The sequence below is a fragment of the Oreochromis aureus genome, linkage group 13, assembly GCF_013358895.1.
Source record: "Oreochromis aureus strain Israel breed Guangdong linkage group 13, ZZ_aureus, whole genome shotgun sequence".
Classification (NCBI taxonomy): Eukaryota; Metazoa; Chordata; class Actinopteri; order Cichliformes; family Cichlidae; genus Oreochromis; species Oreochromis aureus.
The window spans coordinates 21,759,320-21,782,602 of NC_052954.1; the positions used below are offsets into that span (position 1 = coordinate 21,759,320).

Here is a 23,283-nt window from a genome sequence, read left to right on the forward strand (position 1 = left end):
CATGTAATAATACAATATTTTCTGCCTGTTCCAATGTGCGCTAATTACATTTTGCAGAGTCAGGCATGAATCCACTAAGTAATATTGCCACAGGCAAAAAGAAAGTTGGTGAAGTTGAATAATATTGCAGCAGGCAGCAGCTGTTAAGTTATTCCCAGACAGAAGTGAGGTAATTTGCAGCGTCTAACAGAATGAAATGTGTCTGAAATTTTATGTTTTACTTTGAAATAAAAGTAGATCATAAATACTAGTTACACATACTGGTCAATATCATTTTTGAAAAAATATTATTAATTGTATCCTACTTTATTTGTGAAACACACTTTTTTGCTCTTTACACCAATTAAACATATTAAGTGTGCAACATAAAGAACAATGTAAACCCAAGGCATTGTGGTCAGTAACTAAAATGAAAAACTGGTGCACTGTACAATGCACTGGGTATTTTCCAGGTTAGAAAATACCTATACACACACACACACACACATATATATATATATATATATATATATATATATATATATATATATATATATATATATATATATATATATATATATATATATATATATATATATACATATATTATTTATATATGTTGATAATGTTGCAGTTCAATTAATACTCCCTTTAACAATTCTAAAATGTTGTATTTTTGCATTATAAAATTTTTTTTTTTTTTACAATTTATCCAAGCCATTTAGTAAAATTACTACATTTTACAATGGGGTACTTGAAGATCAAACATTCTCATAACAGACAGACTTTTTTGTGGACCACATGTTTTCAGTTATATTAAAGTATATTACACCATTTAGTTTAAATCTGTACTCAAGTGCAAAATACTAAAATTGCTTGCTTTAGAAAACAACATTCAGAAAAAAATTGCATATGTTAATTTGACACAAAGCATACAGAGCATTATTACACTATTTGAAATTGGCGTAGTCTGAGAAAATGTCAACAAAATCCTGGACCACTCTGTAGCAGAAGTCGTATTGCTCCTGCAGAGAAAAGCGAAAGAAAAAGTGTCACCGTGCAGAATGATTTCAAACATGTTTATGCACAGCAGGTTTGATGTTATGTAGTTTTTCACCTACCACGGTCTGAACCATGTGTGGTCTCTGCATGCGTAAACTCTTGACTGTCTGAAAAACGTCCAGGAGGCCTTCAGCTTTCACTCTTTCCAGAATGTTACTGAGGGCTATGAAGGTCCCAGTCCGTCCTGCACCAGCACTGAGGTCATTAGGACAAAAATATTAGGAATCTCATCATAAAATGTGGACATTAAAACTGTGCAGAGGAACTACAGATAATTATGAAACACACCGCAGAAGATGAACAACAAGAAAAGGAATTCTAACAAACATTTCTTAAGAGTAAAACTGCAATGAAACTCTTGTAATCTCACCACATCCTTTTTCCATTTAACTAAAAAAAGTTAGCGGGAGAAAAAGGTGACCTCTGTGTAATGGTGCTAATAATTATCCCCACTTAAAGAGAGGCTAATCCAAACGCTAACACTAATCAGTCTGGAAGCTCAGTGTTTGACTGAGTCAATGTTTACAATGATGGTGGGATGGAGGGAGAAAGACAGAGAGAGACAAGGAGTGAGCGCGAGAGCGATGTGCGATTTGGAAGAGAAGTGCAGAGAGACGTTAGGGATTGCAGCGGGTTAGCCCCATTCCCAAGAGACAGAGAAAAAGCTTTAAAAAGCCCCTCTTAGACAAGTGGTGATGAAGGAATAGAAGAGAGTGATGACACCATTTCCTGTCGTTAGCTCATCTTATCAGATTAATCATAGTGGGAGTCAGAGGAGATTTCACTTTGAGAGGTTTTAATTGACTGTGAATCAGTGGATTGGATCAATCCCACAGGGGCATGCTGCTTTAGAATCACTTCACCTGAAGCTAGGTTCTGATCAAAGCTTTCACAGCTAAGTCTTTATAAGGGATCACATAAGTGGTTTAGGCATAGAACACCAAGCCTACTGAGGAGAGGAAAAATGTACAATTTATTGTAACAGACATTTGTAGGAGCAAAAAGTAGGGAAAATGAAATGGGTTATATTAAAAAGCACGAGTGGACAGCCACAAAGTGTAATATAGTGTATATAATTTTCATCTGATGATGTGCACCACGCTGCAGAATTCTCAAATTGAAGTTCCTCACCTGCAGTGCACAATTATGGGACGGTTTCCAGACTGCTGCTGCTGCCTCTGCACAGCGGCAATAATGTCAATCATCCCTCTTCCCTCGGCTGGTATTCCAATCTCAGGCCATCCGTGGAAGTGGAAGTGTCGGACATGTTGTGACTGCTTTTCCTGGTGTTGGGAAAATCTGATTGTTATTTTCATCTAATTAAAAAATGTAAATGGAATGAAATGACATGAACTTTAATTTGCTTTGATGATAACAGCACAAAGAAAACAGGGTGGGAAATTTGTTCAAGTGAAATGTCAATTTTAATATTGTTAAGTGTTTTAATTAAACATTACGCACTGGTCTGTAGGTGAGAACCATGTCTTTGAGAGTCAAGGTTTCACACTGTGTGTCTCCAGTCAGCTCCACCGTATAATCTCCAAATGTTACACTGCCCTCTGATGGCCAATACCGGTAACACTTTTCCTGGTTGAAGAGTTCAAATGGAAACGCAGTTAGACTACAGTTAACTGGTTTATATAGTGTTTGGTTATTATAACATGGAAATTAATAAAGACAAAAGCACAACACACACTGACAATTATGCAAACTGTATGGAAAATAAAAATGAAAAATTGAATAATAAACACATGGTTTAAATGTTCAACTCTGCTTTTCAACCTGTACTTTTGCAAGAACACCATACTGTACCTGCTCCCTCTCTTTGAGTTCGGTGAGCATAACGATTGAATGGCACCTCCACTCCCACACCATCCTCCAGAAGTCCTCCACTGTGTGAGACAGTGGGCCCTGGGTTGCGATAAAATAGTCCTTCTGCCTGTAGCCCTGGAGGGCAGATCATCTGGTAAACAACACTTGAGAGTGCAGCAAACATAATATTTTGCATTGTTTGTAAAGGAAACAATGAGCTTTATATATACTTCTATGGGAAATCTATACAGGAGGTCGTGAGGGAGTGCTTACATCAATAAAGGAGGCATTGATGTAGTCGGTGAACTCCTGTCCTCTTTTCACTGAGAGTATTACTCGGTTGAAATCATCTGCAAACAGAAAAAAGGAAAATGAAACTTTTCACAAGTGATTCCTAATAAAATAAAACTTTGAAAGGGCTGACGAAAAAAAAAAAAAAAAATCCTAGCCGAGCTAAAACTTTAGCTGTGTTATTAAGGCCAAACGCGCTGCAGTCTATATCTGTTTTCAGTGTAAAAAGTTGTACCCAGGCTTACTTTTCCTACTCCAACTGCAACATAAAGTAAAGATAGAAGCCCAATTTAAATGTTACTGATCACAGAGACATGAGCTGATTATCCAGATATCTGTGTACGGCATCTATAAAATCACCAGCAGGGTGATACTTTGATGTTACTTAGATGTGATGTATTATGAAACTGTTCCGAGTATGAGTGAGTCCTTACACGGAATGATCTGAAGCACACGGTTCTTCTTCATGTTGGCAGGAAGGTTCCCAGTTCTCATGTTCTCCTTCATTATGCGAACGTTGGTCAGCTTCTGAAGGGAGAAAACACGCACAGACGGAAATGATGAAAAAGTACATATAGAAAAGTACAATGCTAATAAAGCTGGTGATTTCTTTTAAAAGCAGATGACGCTGGAACATTTCCATACTTGTAACAAGTAAAACCCAAGAAGCTGGACAAAAAACATTAAGGTAGAGACGAAGAAGAGGTGAAGAAGAGGCATTGGGGAATAATTCCTTCTAGTGTGTAGGGAACTGTGAAGATACTTTGTAGCAAAAACGTGAAATTTTCACAGAGCTACAGTAAATTCTATGAGGCAGATGGTGGTGCCTTATAAAGTTTAGTTGATCCAAAGCATTGTTATTTATGTTACTACTGCCAAGAGCTGCACCCTGGGCAAGTTTTCCATGAAAATATACCCATGCAGGGCGCAGGGTGATGGAGACGATTCATTACTGACTGAAATGTTTAAGAGAGAGCTTCTTTCTTCGTACCCTGAACTCCTCCTCCAGGCCCAGCCTGTCGTGGGGAGCCCTGGTGTTGTGAAGCCTCTGCAGATGGCCCTCCAGAGAGCACACATCTAGCTCTGTATCTCCATACAGATAGTACTCCAGCAGAGCCTGGTAGATAAAGGAGTACTGCATCTAAGAAAGAGGAAGACAAGAAGACGAAGTTGTAGAAGTAGTTGCTTTGGTTTGCCAAACTATTTCCCACTATTTTTGCATCACAGACATTGTTGTTTCCTATGCCCTCGCTTGTTTATGCCACGACCAGAGCAGCGAGTTGAGCTGTCAGTCCAAGGTACAACAGGTCGGAAAGGGTCAATACTTACATCTGTCTGGATCAGTTGACAGCGCTGTTCTCGTATTCTGCTCACAAACCCAAAGACATCCACTCTCTGTTCTATGTGCATCATGTCGATCATGCTGTCAATGACAATGAATGTCCCAGTCCGCCCAACCCCGGCACTGAGGAAACACAAACAAGAAGCCTCAAGGTCTTCTCTGTAACAAACAGCAAAGTGTACAGAACACCGAAAAATGTGTTTGGAAAGGGTTGAATGTAACATTATATTTACATGTGCAAGAGCCTTCACAGGAGTGAATGTATACATAACACAAACGCCTGAACATTTCATTTTCTAAGCACCTTTTTTTGGCATACGCTATTATATTTCTCTCAACATAGAAGTCAATTGTGAACAGCTACAACCATATGTAGAAGTACTTCACCTCTGAAGCCCAAGCACAGCCCTAATAAATTTACAGGGGTCATTTCAGCAGACGACACCTCTGGGAGCACAGAGCTTGGATTCCATGGTGGGGTGTTGAGGTCTTTTCAATGGGCCCCATTCAAGAACAACAGTTCCACCTCCCTGAGCACCTGTTGCAGCAGTTGCTACAGTTGGCTGCAGATTTCTTTGGTGGGGCTTAACACCGGTTGGTCAGGCAACATATACACACCCTATGCAAGGATTTTTATTCGTCCACAATGGGCTTAACTGTAGTTTTTATTAAATTTGTTACCTTTACTCATAACTATGAGCACTGAAAAAGTCTTTCCTGCACCCTAACAATGAAATGCATCAACTCACACTGGATTTATATAACTGTGCTCAGATGCCTTCTTCTGGCTTCCTTTTTACTGCACATTTTACCTGCAGTGCACAACAATAGGTCCAGCGTAGGATGGGTTGACAGCTTTGACCTTCTTGAGGAATTTCAGCATGCCGATGGGTGAGAATGGCACTCCGAAGTCTGGCCAGCTGGTAAAGTGAAGCTGGGTGACCAGCCGGGGAGCTCTGGGACCATCGCTGCCCTGCTGTGAAGCAAAGACGCACAAGGTTCATATCGGTGCATAAATAATGCTTTGAAGGCACAAATAAGTCATCTGTCTTTTTATTTTTTACAAAACCAGCCAACCACAAACTGATACCTACTAGAAAAGGAACTTCAGTTTTATTGATTTTTTTGTCATTTTGCTTTTTGGGGTAGAATGTAATTATTAAACACTTTGCCTCACTTTCATTTCTCATCGATACTCTAGAGATCAGAATTTCATTCTCTTGAACACTTGGTAGCTTTGTGTTCTGAGAGCTGAATGTTAAAGCACCCAGTCTGTCAGCTTGTACTGAAGAGCTACAGCAGTCACAGTTTTTAGAGTCAGAGAGGATATCTGTGCTCGTCTAGCTTCAGATGGAGAGGGAACAAAGTGAATTTTGGAATCTGAAGGCTTCGCAGTACACTGAGTTGGCATCCAACTCGACAGTCAAAAAGACAAGAAAAAATACAGATACTGTATGTGTATGAATTTCGAAAGATAAAATGACGGAGCCAAACACTGCATATTAATACAGTTCTCGCTGTATTTTAAATACACCTACATATTTATAATTTATGCTGTGTCTGTTATCTGTAGCCTTTGATATTCTCTAATATGTTTCCATACTGGTTTCTCATTTATTTATTATATTTTGGATCCTATTAACGTTTGCTAAAATGCTCCAATTTCCCCATGGGGACCATTTTTGCACCATCTCAACGCAGCTTAGTTTCATCTTCAATATTTAATAAGAATCTAGCAACTACACACATAGGTTGTTACATTATTACAGTAATTAAGAAGAATATTAAGAATAACTTGTAAAATTACACTATTACTTTTAAACCATGTGTAGATGTTTAAATAAAAGCAGTAATGTAAGTTTATTTTTCTTTTCCTTACAGTAGAATATTTAACAGCTGCGAAACCATATCACACATGCGCACCAGTGTGTGAAATATACTCCTGGAAACACCTACTCTACCAGGAATTACCACAAAGATGTTTTTCAGTACTTTGGCAGGTGTTTATACACTATATGCACAAAAGTATTGGGTCACACCTCTTAATTTGTGAATTCGGGTGTTTTCAGTCCCATTGCCACGGCTGTATAAAATCAAGCACCTCGTCGTGAAGCTTTTGCAATTTCTTCCCTCCTAGATATTCCGCTATCACGTATAAGTGCTACAGTTTAACTACAAAGCAAATGCTAAGATGCATAGTGTGTAAAAGACTCCAACGCTGTGCTGACTTTAAAACTAATAGTTTCTAAACCTCTGTGCACTCTGTGCTTCGTGCCATGGTTTACATGGCCCAGCAGCTCCTGTAAGACTAACGTGCAGGTGGTCAGTACATTTGTAGTATATGTAGATTCACATATTTTACTTACATATTGAACACAGAATTTTCTAATGGTGTAGTCCACCAGTACAATGACATCCTCTAACGCCACCCTGATGTTCCCGTACATCCAGCAGCCTTTTTCTGGCCAGTACTGATAACATTTTTCCTGGTAATGGAGAAAAACAATACACATTATTTTTGTGGTACTGGAAGGGAAATGAATGCCTCTAAAAATGCATAGGAGTTCATTTGTCCTTGCAATTGTTGCTATAGACATGCATCTATTTTGTACATACTATAGCTACATATAAAACTATCTATTTGATGTGTGCATTTTAACAAATTCAAAGGCACTCACTGCGACTTTGTGCTACTCTTTCAGTCAATAAGATCTTCACAATGACGTTTCAACTCATTAAATACATTCTCAGACTAATTATCATGAAGCCTCCTAGGATCTTATCAACAATTATTTCATCATTGATCCCCATTGCCTCTATTCTGCCCCATCAAACCTGCTGTTGAGCGCTCAATTGATCATCCCTTTGAGGCTAAATTTAATGCGATGCTAAGTAATCTGCTGGGTGACACTTTGCATGGATTCTCAGTTAAGAGAGGGGGTCGAATAAATTATGTCCATGACTTTGGGTCTTGAGAACTTAAAAGGGTTTTCACTAAACGTGCATCGGAGGCATGGGGACTTTAGATTTCTCTAGAATAATGCAGTGCAGAGAGAGAATACCTCCTTCCTTTCTTTTAAATTCGTCAGCATTACTATAGTTGCTGTTTTCTGTTCCCAAATCATCCGCCAGAAGTCAGCCACTGTCTCAGGTTTTGGACCTGAAACAGAACCAAGAAATGTAGTAAAACCAAAGTGAGAATGGTTATAAACTTGGGTAAGATGAGAGAAAATGTGCATTTACCTTGAGCTGCAATGAATTTGTTCTTTTCTTTATAACCCTATGGTGATAAAAAAAAACCGAAACAGTAGTGAATGAACATTTTGATGAGGATATTTATTCACTTTATAGCTTAACATAATTACTACTCACATCTATGTAAGATGCATTTATGTAGTCTGAGCACAAGTGTCCATCGAGATGACTTAACACCACCCTTGAATGATCGTCTGTGGAACAGAGGGGAAAAAAGGTAAATAAAAGTGGTTCTTAATTTTCATTTCAGCCCACAGCACGTTTCCTTATGTTGGCTATCAATAAGTCTGCAAGCCAGAGGGCTTTTTCAGAAATACTGTCTTCAACTGCAGAATATAGATCCTCACTCACATGGTAAAATATTTGGATATCTGTTTTTCTCTCTGTTGTGCTCTCTGCTCGCCTCCTCAAAGGACCCATGGTGGTAGTAACACGGCAGTGACTATAAAGAGAGAATCCAATCCTCATGAGATAAAAATAAAACCAAGGGTACAAAGGCTGCTAACATATAATCTTAGTACTGTTTTTGTACACTTTTTGCTGTATGGTTGCAGAACAAAGATCTCAATCCACACCAAATAAATGCATGCTTACATTGAACTCTTCTCTGAAGAGCTTGCCATCATCTGCAGAGCGTATCCGGTACTCCTCCTCCAATGAGTCCAAAGGGATAGGGAAGTACCTCTTGGATGGTGAAGGAGATCTGGGGAGGAGGACCACTGTCTGCTCTCCTGTGGTTAAAAGAATATATGGTGGTCAGACTGCTAATGTCTCCCTGTAGAGAACATTACAAGCTCTTACAGCACCTGCAAAAACAAGCCTGATAGCTATTAAGATTTCCTACTTCAGGGGGTATATCACGACAGAAATGATTTCTTAAGCCATAAACATGCCGCTGCTGCACAAAACTGTCTTAACTTAGAATTTGGCCTTTCTGTTTATTTATGTCGTTTTTTTACTTGAAGTGAAACTTCATATGGTTCCCTACAGGGTAAGAGCCTTCACAGCTACTTTGGACTCCAGATCGTGAAATCTTTCTTGTCCATAAAGAGATTGAATTTACAAACCAAATAAAAAAAGACTTAAAAAGCAAAAAGGTTGCTTTATATTTTCATGCAGTGGTTATATTGAGTACAGCACAGACGTACCTTGCTCCTCCAAGAAGCCGTTAGGAATTTTTTTATCCACTGAGGTAACCAGAGCTTTCCTGTGGTTTTTGAACCTACAGTAAAGACAGGGTGAGAGGTGAAGAAAAGCACAACCATCTATTAAAGAGGGAAAAAAAGAGCTAAGTTTGATCTCTACAATGGTGCCACTAAGCACATAAGTAAACAACAAATACCAAAACCAATATCAACCATCTCATAGCACCAAAGCTGCTCCTCCTCATGTTGTTGTCAGCTGGCTGGTCAGTGAATGAGTGTCTCTGGCATGACTTGACCTAGCTGTCTTTGTTTACTGTCTTAGTGGAAGAGCAGCTGTTTATCCATAAGCCATCGCTGACCGCCTATTTAAAAACCACCCCACCCCGATGCCCCGACTTGATGTATTCACCCTGATGCTCACGCACATACACGTTAAAAGCGAGCTGGAATGAGTGAGAAAGTGTTAATGTGTATGTACAGATTTATTCACCTCAGGCAGTAGATTGTCAGCAGGACAACGATGATAAGAAGAAGGGATAAAACCAGTGTTGAAGGCAGCACATGTGCACCCTGATGGGTGGAGTTTCCTAGATAAAAACAAAGTGAACAAAGTATATTAGATTACAACAAAACAAGCTTTTAATCTAGATACTATATCAGGGATGTCAAGGGCTACATGTAGCCCACTTTGATCCCTTTCTGTCAGTGTGAAGACATTTAACAACACATTTAAAGTGCAATTTGAATAGTACATCTCAGTTTTTCTACTTGATAAACAAATGTTGGTTTAGTAAATGAAATAAATGTGTCATTAGGAATAAAAAAAAATAAGTGTAAAAATTTTAAAAGTTCTGGTAACTCATTGTCCAGACTCTCCTGTAATTTCAAAACTGAAAGTAAATTATGGATTTTTTTTTTACTGTTGACCCATTGTAAAAAGAAACAGACATGTGTATAGTACAGTAATGAAAAAACAGAAACTCTTCTGTCTTTTATCTATTATTAATCTATTACTTAACTACTTTAGTGTAGCATTAATGGCAATGGGGAGGTCTTCATGAATAGGAAAAGCTATAAAACTTATGAAAATACAATCAAAAGTCCAAAATCTATGCTCGCCTTCACATTTTCCAAAGCCATCCAGCTGGCCAGATTGGAGTCTTTGCTCAGCTGATTCTGGCCCCCGGGGCTTACTGTGTGTTTGACAACCCTGGACTATATTAAAGAAATATACTGCAAATACATTATTTGCACATGAAGCAGAGCTTAGCTCGGTTTTGTTCTTCAAAGGTTGAAATCAACTTTTTTTTTAACCTTTAAAGATCACTCATTCACAATTTATTTTTTCCTTGTTTTATTTAAATTTAATTCAAATTAATTTGTAAAGTGGTTTTAAGGGCATTTCCTGGACTATTTTTTACTGGAAGTCACTAATCACTGTCTAGAAATAGTCAGTGCAATTTTGTGCTCATCTAACTGGTGCTAGTATTAGATTTGACAGACAGATGTGAAAATGATCAGTCCATCTAACTTAAGAAAGAACATTATTATGTGAAATGTGAATCTTTTCTTTACAGCATGACTTTGTACATTTTTGAAACATCGTAACTGAAGCCATAAATGACAATGGCACATAAAATAGTGTAAAATATAGGGTAACAGAAAAGATCAGCAATATATGTCTCAAGTTTGTTAACTAAGGCATAAGGTACGAGATATACAAGATCGAGTAAAGGTGAATTCAAGTCAGTTTATCTAGTTTTCCTTTATATGTGAAAAGAAAAATCGTATCCTTCTAGAGTCTGGCTTTAACATTTTTTTCTTAGACAATATAATTGCTCAGTTGTTTCATCAGTTACCTGCAGTTTGGTTCTCATGAGAAGAATTATTCACAGGAATAGAGATCCCAATCAGAAACAACACCATTGTCACTGTGGATAAAAGAAAAAAAACCCCAAAGCAGTCACTTCAACAGAAAAAAACAAAAAAATAACAGAATAAATCCTGCAATTCTACACAACCTCCACTAGACGGCACCAAACTGACATGAAATGCACCTACAGCTGGATACAAAGCATAGAGGGCACAAAGGGGAGCTGGGCTTTGAAGATGTCTCTCTGCTGAGCAGTTAAAGTACTTGTGGCAAATCTGCTTGCTGTCTTGTCCTGTCAGGCTGACTTGAAAGAGCAGCATCAAATAACCTAATATTCAGACATCAAACCAGAGAGGAGGCTTTAACCCACAGGTGACAGTAACCATATACCCTATGGACCTAGAGGATTTGGCAGTGGAGCTGAGCTCAAGTAGTATTTGTTGGAGACCATCTTGTTTTGCTGTGCTCTGTTTGATGTACAGCACTATGCAAAGCTTAGCGGCAACAAGACATACGTGCTGTACTCACTGTACTTTGTATTTTTATAAAAGTAAGTTCATGTTGCACATTTAAATAGGTTACACTTCTGCCTCACTGAACCTTCTCCCATATTCTCCATCTTTCACCGTTTCTTTCTCCGCTGAACCATAATTTTACTCTAAACTATATTCTAACTCTTTCCTTTGGCTTTATAGCTGAAAGCTTTTAGTGATGTATTTGGGGCAGAGTGCCACAGAGTGTCCTTACAAAAAGGAAAACAGTATGTCAAATTCCTTACAACTTCGCCAGAATTAAATTAATTCCAACACATTATTTCTGTCTTTTTTTTATCTACAAAGTACCAATTTCTCCAAAATCATATCCATTTCTTCTTTCTTTCCCATCCTCCAAATGAGAGGGTATAAAAATCACCGAATAAATTGGGCAAATGGGGCAAATCTGTCTAAATGGCTTTGATGGAATAAATGGGAGAAGCAAGAATTGAGTGTCCTAATTTATCCTCTGTTCTACCTCCCCGTCTTGTTATAGAGGCCACAAGACTGGATGGAATAATTCATTGTGTCAATTTAGTTCTTCTAGAAATGGGTCATCTAGGGGCCTAATTTGTGATGTTTGAGAGAATTTTTTGCACATAACCCAAGGGGGTTTCATATAACTATGGCTCCCAAAGCTTTTGTAGAAAAATGAGCTACATAATAATCTTCTAACAATGTTCCCAAAACAAAATGTATGCCAAAACCTATAAAGTACTATTGGACAACAAATAGGGGGCTGTGTTTTGTTTGTATTTCAATTTCTCTCTGCAGTAACACGCTACACAACACCTACGATCGAGACACATTTACACAGAAAGTTGAGGCTCTTGTGCATTTTTTTTTAACCTGAATAATCCCCGGGAAGACAAATCAAATAAATCCACCCAATCAATGGCCCAGAAGCCTGACTGTGTGCAATGCACATACGCTCACTGCCTTTTCACATGTACGCATGCCTGCACATAATGTACGCCCCACAGCCAAAGGCAATGTGTTGCATATGTGCAGCACTCTGTCGAAGGAGCCACTTCTCTACCCAGTGTTAACAAGCTGACAGTGCCAGCACCTGTTCCCCGCTCTCCCCCACGAGGCAAGTCACATTCACTCACATCGTACATCCCGCAACTAGATGTTGTAAGGCATATTGCGCGTATGGGGGTCACCGCACAGGTCATTGCATATCTGTCATAGTCTGGCAGCTCCTGTATATACAGCCAGGAAATTGAAGAAAAGAGTTTCATTGTGAAAAGATGTCAAATGCTCTGTTACCTTGAGCAAAATCATAAAAAGAAGAAACAGTAAGTCATATCTTTCTGTATCACTAAAGAGAAAAGCAGAAGTGGAAAATAGAACAGTGTGAATGAATTTTAAGATAAGATAAGCAACTCTAGTGTGACCAACAGAGGAACAGCACATCTTACATACTGTACTGACATGCTGTAGCATTACAAAAACACATTTTTAACTTTTTAACCTTACGGCTGGCGATATATTTCATAATTAGTAGACCCAGTCATTTAACCCTCATAGAAAGGGGAACTTGCTAAACTTTGTTGCCTAACCCAATTTTAAATAACTGATTGTGTCATTCCTAGCATCGTCCTAGGTATTGCATCGTTCACTCCAGATGCCTGCTTTTTCTCTTCAATGAAATACTTGCAGCAGTGTGATTGCTTCAACCTGCAGCACCTGGTTGACATAAATGTTCCCAGGAAATAAAATTATACCGCATCACTTATGTTGGGAGTGCAGACGCAAATCATCCCATCCACGCATGATGTAATGCAAAGACTCAGAACGCACACTTCTTGGGCTCCTCCTTGAGGGCAATATTTTTGGGCATTAGTATGCATTATTCATCAGTGATCCACTTTGCTTTGTGAGCACAAAGGAGACGATGATCAGCACATGAAAATAAATGTGTGTGGCAGCTGCAGAAACAGACCCTGCTGGATTTCAGCAGTATAAACTTCAAATCACTCCCCTCCTGGAGTTATGATATCCTGTTTCCAACAATAAAACAAAAAAACACACAAAACAAAGAAAGAAAAACTGTTGCTAACCTGGGTAAGAGAATTTCCTAGTTCTGTTATCAAAATGATTGTCTTCACTCTTAATTAGTATTGTATTTATTCTCACAGCTGTGGCCAGGCAACGTCTTCTTAAATAAAACAGCAGCTGTATTAAGCCACCACAAATATGTTCCCTATTGTTGCTGTTTATTTGTGCAAAGGCTGGTGAAGAATTTTGCATATTTTAAATAAAGCAGAGCATCACAGCTCGAGGCTTACCATCTGACGTCAGTTAAACTCCTTTTTATAAATAATTTATTATATTCACAGATCAGAGGGAATAAAATAATATGAAGGTTTGAAAAAATCTGATTTTCTTATTTGTATTGATTTCTATAGATAGATACAGCAACTTCAAAATTATTTATTACAGTCCACATTTCCTAGACCTGGCTCTGGGGTGGGGCTTTTGTGACCCTCTCATGAACAGGGTAACTTGCTCGCTTTATTGGCTTTCTTTACATGGGGGTTCACTGAATTTGTCTTTTTCTGGCCCCTCACCCAGGAACAACTTGCCTTGGGAGAGCCTATCAGGAGCAAATTGCCCCGAGCGACACAGCTCCTGGGGTTACTAGGGTAAAAAACCTCCCCAAGGTGGCAATTCAGCTACAGCCACAAGCTGTGACTATAGGACTGAGATTCCAGAAATGAACAACCTGCGAAGGGTGTCTGGGCTCAGTTTTAGTGATAGGGTAAGGAGCTCGGTCATTCTGAACGGGTTAACAGTAGAGGTGCTACTCCTCAACATCAAAAAGGTTGAGGTGGTCTGGGCATCTGACCAGAATGTCTCCCAAGTGCCTTCTAAGTGAGATTATATCTCTCGCTCACCTTGGGAATGCCTCAGGATCACACCCAGATGAACTGAAGTAGGTATCCTGGGGAGAGGGAGGCCTGGGATTCTCTGTTTAAACGTCTATATATATATATATATATATATATATATATATATATATATATATATATATATATATATATATATATATATATATATATATATATATATATATATATATATATATATATATATATATATATATATATATATATATTTATGTGTGTGTATTGATTTGTCCTGACCCAGACCCAAATTGTAATATCTGTCAACTGTAATGTCCATTCATGCAAGCATAATGAGTTTTAGATTATTTAAGTAATCATGTTTCCATAATGTGATGCTGTGCTGCTATTCATAATTATGGGAGATTGAGTCTACAAGAAAAAGAAGAGAAAAGGAGTAAAGATACATACAAATTAGTGTGAGGCCACTTGAATCTCTCAAATCTTTTAAGGCAGTTTCTGAGTGTTCACACAGAAACTGAACATTTCATTCATGCACTTCCTCTGTCGTCTAACCTCTGTGGTCACTGTTTTTGCTCTGTTATTTTACTATATATACTTTCATTCTGCACTGGTATGAAACAAACAATACATTTCAGGTGTTTATTTCTGTGTAATCTATTCAACATAACAGCTAATTGGACTGAGCTGGCATTTACAGGAGGTTTTAGCAGACAGTCTTTAATACAATGCCACTATTTAAATTTGCTGACGTCAACCATGTCTATTGTTGCACATACAGTATGTGCTACTCAACCCTGATTGCATCTCTGCATAAATCAGCTTTTATAGTCACAACACATCTGTTTCTGCTCATACAGCTTTTCTTTTCTTTACCAAAGTCAACACTCGACTTTGATTTCACTTGATTTCTGTGCCGTTCAGCTCAGCAGCACACTGTCAATGTCAAATGCATGTAGAGAAAATTATTTTAATCCAAATGCAGTCACAGCCTAGCCACTGTGTGGTTAAACAAGGCTAACAGCCTAAAGCCTCTGTGACTATACTTACATCAGCATGCTTTAACATGACCAAAATGACAGCATTAACTTATGTGCAGCTCTCTTTCGGGCTCGACACAGCAGATCATCTCCCTCTATTTCACCCTATCCCTAACATCTTCATCAGTCACAGCAAACCTCTGCATTTCCTCCTTCCTTACATCCATTAATCTTCACTGAGGTCTCCTTCATTTCCTACTTTGATCCCGCTTTTGTCTTAGTTTAGTTTTGGCACTTTAACAGCCAATATAAGCCGCACTTTTCTTTTATACCATTTGACTTCATTTCCTGCATTTGGGCTCCACACATGCTATACTGTGACAGTTTTCAGGGTTTTTATCAAATACAGTTAACTACATAATAACCAATCACAGCAAGGGCCCTTGCATTGCCTCCCAAAGTACTCTCCAAATGCCTCCAACTGATCCAATTAAAATCAACTGTAATGTATAGTCTGCCATTTGGAGCATAGCTAGCATGCTGGCATTTGTAATTAGTACTATGAAAGAAAATGTGAATGCCTAAAATGTATTTGATGTCAAGGATGTTGGGGCATTTCACTCATAAATGACTTGTTTAAGCATTATTCACCCCAAATGACATTCGGATCAACATTGCCTCTGGACACTTACAAAGTATAGCACTTTCTTCTATTACACTGGGGTCATTTACTTTTTAACTACAGTTGACACTCTATATTACAACTATGCAGTCTGTATGCCTGGTTAACAAATAGCAGGTACACTGAGCTGACCCTGCTGAAAGCTTACTGCCACCGAAAACACCACTGCTTTGAAAAATGCATGCATTTGTAAATTATTCAACATGTTCCATCAATGACACTGTATAGAGGGCATCTATGGCTGTTTGCCAGATGCAGTGCTTATTGAACTATGTTTTCTAATCTGAAACAAGAGAAGTGCTAGAGAAGAGCAGTGCATGACTATATATTTGTACCCAACACAGTTTAAAGTGTTTAAAGAATATGGATAGTATTTACTGCAAACTTAACTTTTTTTATAAGAAATATAAAAACTGTTCATAAACAAAAACAAAAAAAATCCAAATAGATAGCTACATCCAATTGTGTCTCAGTTTCCTCAGATCGATAAAAATTCCAAGATAGATTCACATTGTGTGCTCGGCATAAAAGGATAAAAAGGATAAAAAGATCTTTTTTGGTTTCCAGGGAACAGAAGAACAAAGGCAGTGCAAAAAAAAAAAGAAACGAATACCAGAAACAGCCACCACTTCCGTTGTCAAGCGCCAAGGAAAAGGATGGAATGAGAGCACAAACACATGTCAGTAAAGTGTGACAGCAGAGAGGCAGGAGACATGAAAGAAGAGATGAGATGAGAAGAGGGAGGAGAGGAGTTGAGCTGCAGGAGATAAATGTCAAGATTCTGGGTTCACAGATAACAATCATAATGGAAGACATCCTTACTATACAGAGGTAGTAAAAAGAATGATGCTTCACAGGTTTGGGGAAATCACTGCCATATCTTTAAATGCAACTTTTCAAAATACACCTGTCACAGATTTTTATAAAACATCATATTACAACAGCTTTTTTATCAAAAGGATGTTAACCTAACAGTGGGAATCTTATTGTATCTTTATCTCAACGTTTAAACCATGTTTATAGCTCAAAGAAATATCGCTGTTGCATAGTAATGACTGAAAGAATCAATTTGGAGAAACAATTTGAAATTAAATTAATCTCATCTGCAAAGAGGACACAGTCATCATTTAATTATTTCCCATTAATAAATTGAATTGTAATTGATCCTCTTAAAGATAATTGACCTGCTCTGTGGTCAGATGCAATAAAAGACTTACACTTCCAAGCAAAGCCACACTGATCTGCTTTCAGCTGACTCGTCAGTCCATACCAACCATGTGGTCCTAGTTCCTTTTCCTTTTCTCTGTTGGCTTTATGGGGGTTTTCTACCCAGTCCTTCTCCTACACATCATTTAAGACACCGATAACAGTGTTGAATCAAGAGATCACAGAGGTCGTTGGCAGTGCCTGAGGTTACTCTCAGCTTTGGATCAAGTCACAAGAGAAAACCTGGAAAACAAAGCAGAAATACAATAGTTAGACACGTATTAACCATCCTGCTGTTATGCAGTATGTACTGTAATATATTCTTAAACAATAATGAATGTAGCTTTTCTATGACTCATGTTTTACAGGTGACTCAAACACATGAGAAATGCACGAGTGCACAATAAAAGGCAGGGTTAATGAGTAGGGTTTGCATCTGTAAAACACGTCAGAGAAAATGAATATGCATTGCATTTAATCAGCTGAATGAGTATATGTATGTGCAGCTATCTTTACTGTGCATGCCCAGCATTCATATACTGTATAGTCCTCTCTTTTATAACATCCTACTGCAAACCAAAACTGTTAAGACGTTATTGATTTCTGACCAAACATATCTTCTTCAATTCCAACAAGGTGTTGGTTACAAACAGGACTGTCCAATAAAGCTGTCACCACACACGGCCTTGTACCCATCCACGGATGTGCCTACACAATAATAACCGCCACACAAAATGTGTTGGAATTATTTCTTTACTGTTTTCACAAAGATATAAAAGTGATGATATTCTATTGTCCTGAAGTCAGAGAAAGAAAACATGGCCTTTTTGCGCACTCACTCCTACTTTCCCAGTATTCCACTGCCCACAGGTGTGAGACACAAAGGCATATTGTTAACACTTGCCACTGTAACACAGCTTAATAGAGCACAAGGAGAAGAGATGAATTAGTCACCTTATCCAGCTGGATAAGCCCACTCAGTCCGTCTGAGCTGCGGTGAGGAAAATGAATGAACAAGGTTTGGAAAACACCTCTTTTACCCCTTGAAGTAGGAGCAAGTTTTCCAAATGCTTTACAGCTGCTGGCATTTTGACTTGAGAACTGCAACGCCTTTGTATCTGAGACTTTAGTAATCAGTAATGGTTTTGAACTGCATGTCTATAAAGATGGAAGATCTTCAAGAAATACACCATAGTTTTTCTGTTTTTTCAAGGGACACAAATGCCAAATTAGTCCACTTCCTGAACAAGATAGTGTCACAAAGTAACTTACATTTCTGCTTACGTTTACAGTATTTTAGCTGACAGGTTTGTCATTGCAGTGAACATTAATTTCCCACCACAGATATTAAATTTGTGAAAGTGCGTCTTTAAGGCTCTATAGGCCTTATATATGGCACTAAATTATGTGCTATATTGTTTTAAAGTCCCAAACGGACAGACTTTTAAATCTATAAACCTTGGGACAAATTAAAAAGAATTTTTATAACTTAAAAGAAAGAACTGGCAAATAATAATATGTAAATATGTAATAATATGTAAATAATATGTCAATTAGAAGACTGTGTTCTTATAGCACTCCTAAATCTGTATTTTGCTGGCTGGCATTTCCAGGAGAAGCTCAATTCTGGAGACATTCGGTGACAATACAGCTAAAATGAGACTGACAGATCATTTCAGGTAATATGTTTTTGCCACTTTAAACCAGTTAGTAGATTTGATTTGATCCTGCCTGGTTAACACATTCGAATCTGAGCTCCTTGGGGCTCTCTGGTAGAAATCCCAGCTGTCTATCTATAAAAAAATACTGTTTCAGAGGGTTTAAGAAAAGTGTAGTTATTAAGCAGTGGTAAAAAAAAAAAAAAGATATTAATAATGGATAAAAATAGGTGCGTGTTATACTGAAGTTATACACTCTAAAGAATTATGTTGGGTTTTTCACAATGTTAATATATTGTTATGAATGTTAAAAAGCCTGAGTTAAATTATAATAGGTATGAAAAATGTATGAAATGTGCTAAGTTATTCATACTGTATTTCATGTGTTTAAAGGTCTCTTCGGAGATAGTTAGGCAATCATTTTCAACTTTTCAGCCTTAGTATTTTGGTCCTTTCAGCCCTGAACATTCAGTCCAAAGAAAAGCGAGACATGCTCAGGGCATGAGATTTATTCCAGGCACAAGCACTTTCTGTGCCGCTCTGCCCATTGACTAACAGAGGAAACATGCACGTCATTAAAATTTGATGTGAGTGCATCATCACCCAGCACTCTGTGATTCAATCATTAATTCATACCACAACGGGCAACCCTGGGAACTGTAGCTAAGCAGTTTTGAAGTAAATAATCTGTTCATTATTATCATTATTAGTAGTAATAGTAGTAGTAATAGTAGTAGTATTATAATGTGATGAAAATATTTATAATCCCCATTCAAAAATGATGGGTGCTTTTCACATACTCTCGATTTTAAATGATCATGCTATTTAAATCCTGCTTTCCTAAGCCATTAATATAAAATTGATTGCTTTGATATCTGAGGCCCATGTGGTTCCCTGTTATGATGACTCCTTGATTTCATGTTTAAAGCAGGTCTTCGGAGGGCATATAACTGTCTGCAGGCACCTTCATTCATAATGCTTAGTGTGGAGAGCCAGCTGAGGTTGTATTTTGCTAGTTGTCTGTTGGAAAATTTGATTTCACGCAGATCACACAGCCTGTCTGTTTGCAAATTTGATTTCATTTGTGTGTGGGGCTGCCCACTGAAAAACTGCCAGGACGACAAGACAAAACGCTGATTTTGCAGCAAGAGAAAAAGGAAGTTAGAATGCCTCCTATGTGTTTATTTAAAGCATAGCGAGTTTGAGACTTTTCATAACCTCTCTGCTCACACTAACCATAAACCTTTAACGACTTGTTCACTGAGCATGTCAGTATTGCCTGAGCCTCAAACACCAGAGCTTTGAAATTAGCAATTACTACCAAGGGAAATAGCTGTGAAATATTATTTTTATACACCCATATCAGAGAATGAGCAGAGTAATCTCCAGCCTGCAGTTTGAGGACACTGAAAGTGACACTTCTAGGGCACAGTATAGGTAAAACCAGGGACAAGAGATGATAATCACTGCAATTACAGCATCGCCACTCGTTCTTCTGCTGCTCAGCCAAGGATAATGAGTTAGCTTCTTTTACTGGAGTCCACTCCAAGTGGCATAAAGTGTGAGCAAACAGAGCAAAACTGCTTTAGGCTATCATATACTTAAAGCTCAACTTAGAGCGTACGGTACATATTGCTAGACACATCATTTTATTTAGCTTTCAGCTTCATTTTAACACACCAAACTGCTCATCTAATTAATATGGCTCTCTTTAGATTTGCTTTATGCAGGTGTATTCTCCGACTCCCTTACCATGAGAGTTGCCTGAAACAGTCTTTGTGTTTAAGTGTGTCTCATTAAAATGAAAAATGGCTTTCTTCCCCCACTAACAGACAGACTGACAAGGCTAGCACTTCCTCTTCTCACAGCAAGCTGCACCTCAAATCATGGTTTACTTAAGAAACCCTGAGTGAGCATGGCAAGTAGCTGAGCTTGAAATAGACTCTGTGATTATATCAATTCTATAAACAAAAAACAGATTTGAGTCATAAGATAAATTTGAGCAGGCTTCTTTGTTTAAAAATGGTCTGTCAAGATGCAGACCTCTTAATAAATAAATGTGTATAGGTGTGCCTTAAGTGCATATGTAAGAATGACAGTCACTGTCATTCGACACACGTCATCATAATCATGACTGAAGAGAGTGCGGTCATCTACACACAACTGTAATGTTTTACGAGGTTATGAGGTCTCTTGCAACCAATTGGTCCAAAAAGCATCTCATAGTGCTAAGTGCACACATGCAATCCATAGAATGAAATATAAGCCTCTGTTATCAGTATAAAATATGATGTCAACAGCAAGGTTAGACCATTTCGATAAGAGAACAATAAAGCAGCTGCACAAGCGCAAGATAAAAAGAAGTTGGACTTAAGTAAGGCAACAAAGAAGGGTTGCTTTGCACAAATCCTCACTGGTTTCAATATATATATATATATATATATATATATATATATATATATATATATATATATATATATATATATATATATATCGGCATGAATCACAGGTTTTCTCTACATTAAAAATCATTATCACAGACTGTATATAATAGATTGATAAAGTACCGTAAATCTGAAAGAGTTTCCAATGGTTAGCAACCTCAGCTTCTTCAATCTATGACCTCAGTTAAAGCTTTCCTGGGGAACTTTTGAACTCAGCTGCTAGTTTCAAGTATTAATGTATCCAACATGATGTTTTGTTTTGTTTTGTTTTTTTGTAAATTATAATTGCTAAAGTCCAAAAAAGTGACTAAAGAAAGGCATTCTTCAGTATGATAACCAAGTCATTACCATACAAGCACGTGTCTCACATCACATGACACCAGCGAAACCCCAAATTAGGTTTTACAAATTCCAACTGAGAGAGCGTCTATGGCAACCGCTGAATTGGTCCTCAAGGATGTCACTTTGGCCAAACAATAACAGAAAAGTGGATAATGTTGTAATATTCACTCAACAATAACATGTTTTCTACACATACAGTTGCCATATCAGTGTTCACCACTTCAGTTAATGTTCAGCTTTATAACCAGGCATCCGTTTCATCCATCCATGCAAAACACTTAACATTACTTTCAGCTACGCAAACCTGTTTTAAAAAGGCCAGAATCTACCATTTTTAGCATCATTCTTACCTTAGGATACTGAAAAGTCATCATCGGCAAATTAACTTTTTTTTTATTAACATGTGTCTAACTATAGCTCGTGTATTCCCAAGGTGAAAAAGATGTGGGCTAAGTAGCTTGATACTCACCCAACAGATGGGGAATGTGAGGTAATACCAAAATTCCCATTAGCTTTTACTGGCCCATTTAATCAGGGATGGAACTGGAGGTTAAGTTATTGTGAATGAGGTTATGGTGAATGAGGGGCATTTATAATTCATGTTTGAACACAAGGCGTTTGAATCAGAGTTCCTTAATGCAATTATAGAGACCCTATTCTCTCATTCACCCATTTAAACAGTACCATCCAAACATCTTCACCAGCTACATAGAAGCTCCCTGCCCGTACTGTGCTCACTTGTTCTTGATTCCTACTGGAGCATTTTCATATTAGCTCACAATTAGCAAAACAAGCTATTTAATTTCGAAAATGTCATTTTAGAACTCAAAATCAGAGCACAGCACGTCCTTTCATCAAAACAGCCACATACAAAACAGATCAAGCTACAGCATGGTGTGCAACTGCAAAGGAGCTTAGAGGCCTGCCTACTACTGCATGTGTACTCATCCCTTTATATATATATTTTCAGTCTAGAGCAGCGAGGATGCTGCTGCAAGTACAAAAATTGTGACTGAAGAATTACCTATACGTAAAATATCTAAATAAATGATTAAAGACACTGCAGATCGCCGTATAATGAATATAAAAGAAATTATTTTATAAATACATATAAATCACATGGGGCATCCTGGTGGTAGCAGGGTGCATGGTATTGCTCCACTAACCCACATTTACTGTAGTCCATGTTGCCAATGTTCAGGAATGACACCATAGAAGAAATATAATGTCCAGTCTCCGTGACCTGCGAGCGGTTCCCCTCTCTGGATTGCTGCTCTTGCAGATGCTTTTTATTATTTTTGCATGATGCACAGTGTGATACACACGGGCAGTGGGATGCACGCAAGCTACGCTGACAACCGGGAGCGGATGGAAAGCTTTGCTTAATAACCGAGAGTAAACAGTCGGTGTTTACGCATAAACACGCAAACGGAATAAAAAAAAAAAAAAAAAAAAATGAGCCTGCCTGGTTTCGCTGTTTTTCAGCGTATCTTACCGCGGTACTGCGGTGACCTCGCCTCACACGTAGCGGCGGCTGATATCGGCTTGTGTCGTTCTGCACGGTTCGTCCGGACCCCGGTCTCTTCTTATGTCCTTTGGAGAAAAGCACAAAGCGCACTCAGTTGTGGAATCATCTGACAGGATCCGAAGAATGCGTTTAGGTTCCCCTGATGATCATGTTTCTAGCAGACCTCTCTGAGGATGTGCTTCCCCCTCCTGCCTGTCTACATGCGCTGAGCCGTATTATGGCAGCCAGAGTGGAGACTGGAGACCCTCCCCCGGGCGCAGAGCAGTATCAGGTGGACG

General features: G+C 38.2%; 1 protein-coding gene across 1 annotated transcript; it reads right to left on the bottom strand.

Annotated features, from left to right (window-relative positions):
* Positions 1-625: 625 nt before the first annotated feature.
* LOC116322235 (receptor-type tyrosine-protein phosphatase epsilon-like) lies at positions 626-23,258 on the bottom strand. The gene is made up of 22 exons (XM_039621905.1): positions 23,169-23,258; positions 22,973-23,070; positions 17,045-17,276; positions 10,746-10,817; positions 9,377-9,473; positions 8,890-8,963; positions 8,336-8,472; positions 8,093-8,183; positions 7,859-7,935; positions 7,730-7,766; positions 7,549-7,646; positions 6,853-6,972; positions 5,299-5,462; positions 4,474-4,609; positions 4,136-4,285; positions 3,579-3,672; positions 3,127-3,203; positions 2,854-2,988; positions 2,503-2,628; positions 2,173-2,324; positions 1,101-1,236; positions 626-1,004 (listed from the first exon to the last, which is right to left on the bottom strand). The coding sequence occupies exons 4-22, from the start codon at positions 10,810-10,812 to the stop codon at positions 930-932; spliced, it is 2,043 nt and encodes a 680-aa protein (XP_039477839.1). The 5' UTR covers positions 10,813-10,817; positions 17,045-17,276; positions 22,973-23,070; positions 23,169-23,258; the 3' UTR covers positions 626-929.
* Between the last annotated feature and the right edge of the window lie 25 nt (positions 23,259-23,283).

Bases quoted from the DNA above. Each gene is read 5' to 3' on its own strand.
- LOC116322235 (XM_039621905.1), bottom strand. From the start codon at position 10,812: ATGGTGTTGTTTCTGATTGGGATCTCTATTCCTGTGAATAATTCTTCT. The intron at 5,463-6,852 runs GTAAGTAAAATA...TTTGCTTCACAG, and splicing joins GAAAATTCTGTGTTCAATAT to CAGGGCAGCGATGGTCCCAG. The intron at 4,610-5,298 runs GTAAAATGTGCA...GTGTTTCCTCAG, and splicing joins CCTATTGTTGTGCACTGCAG to TGCCGGGGTTGGGCGGACTG.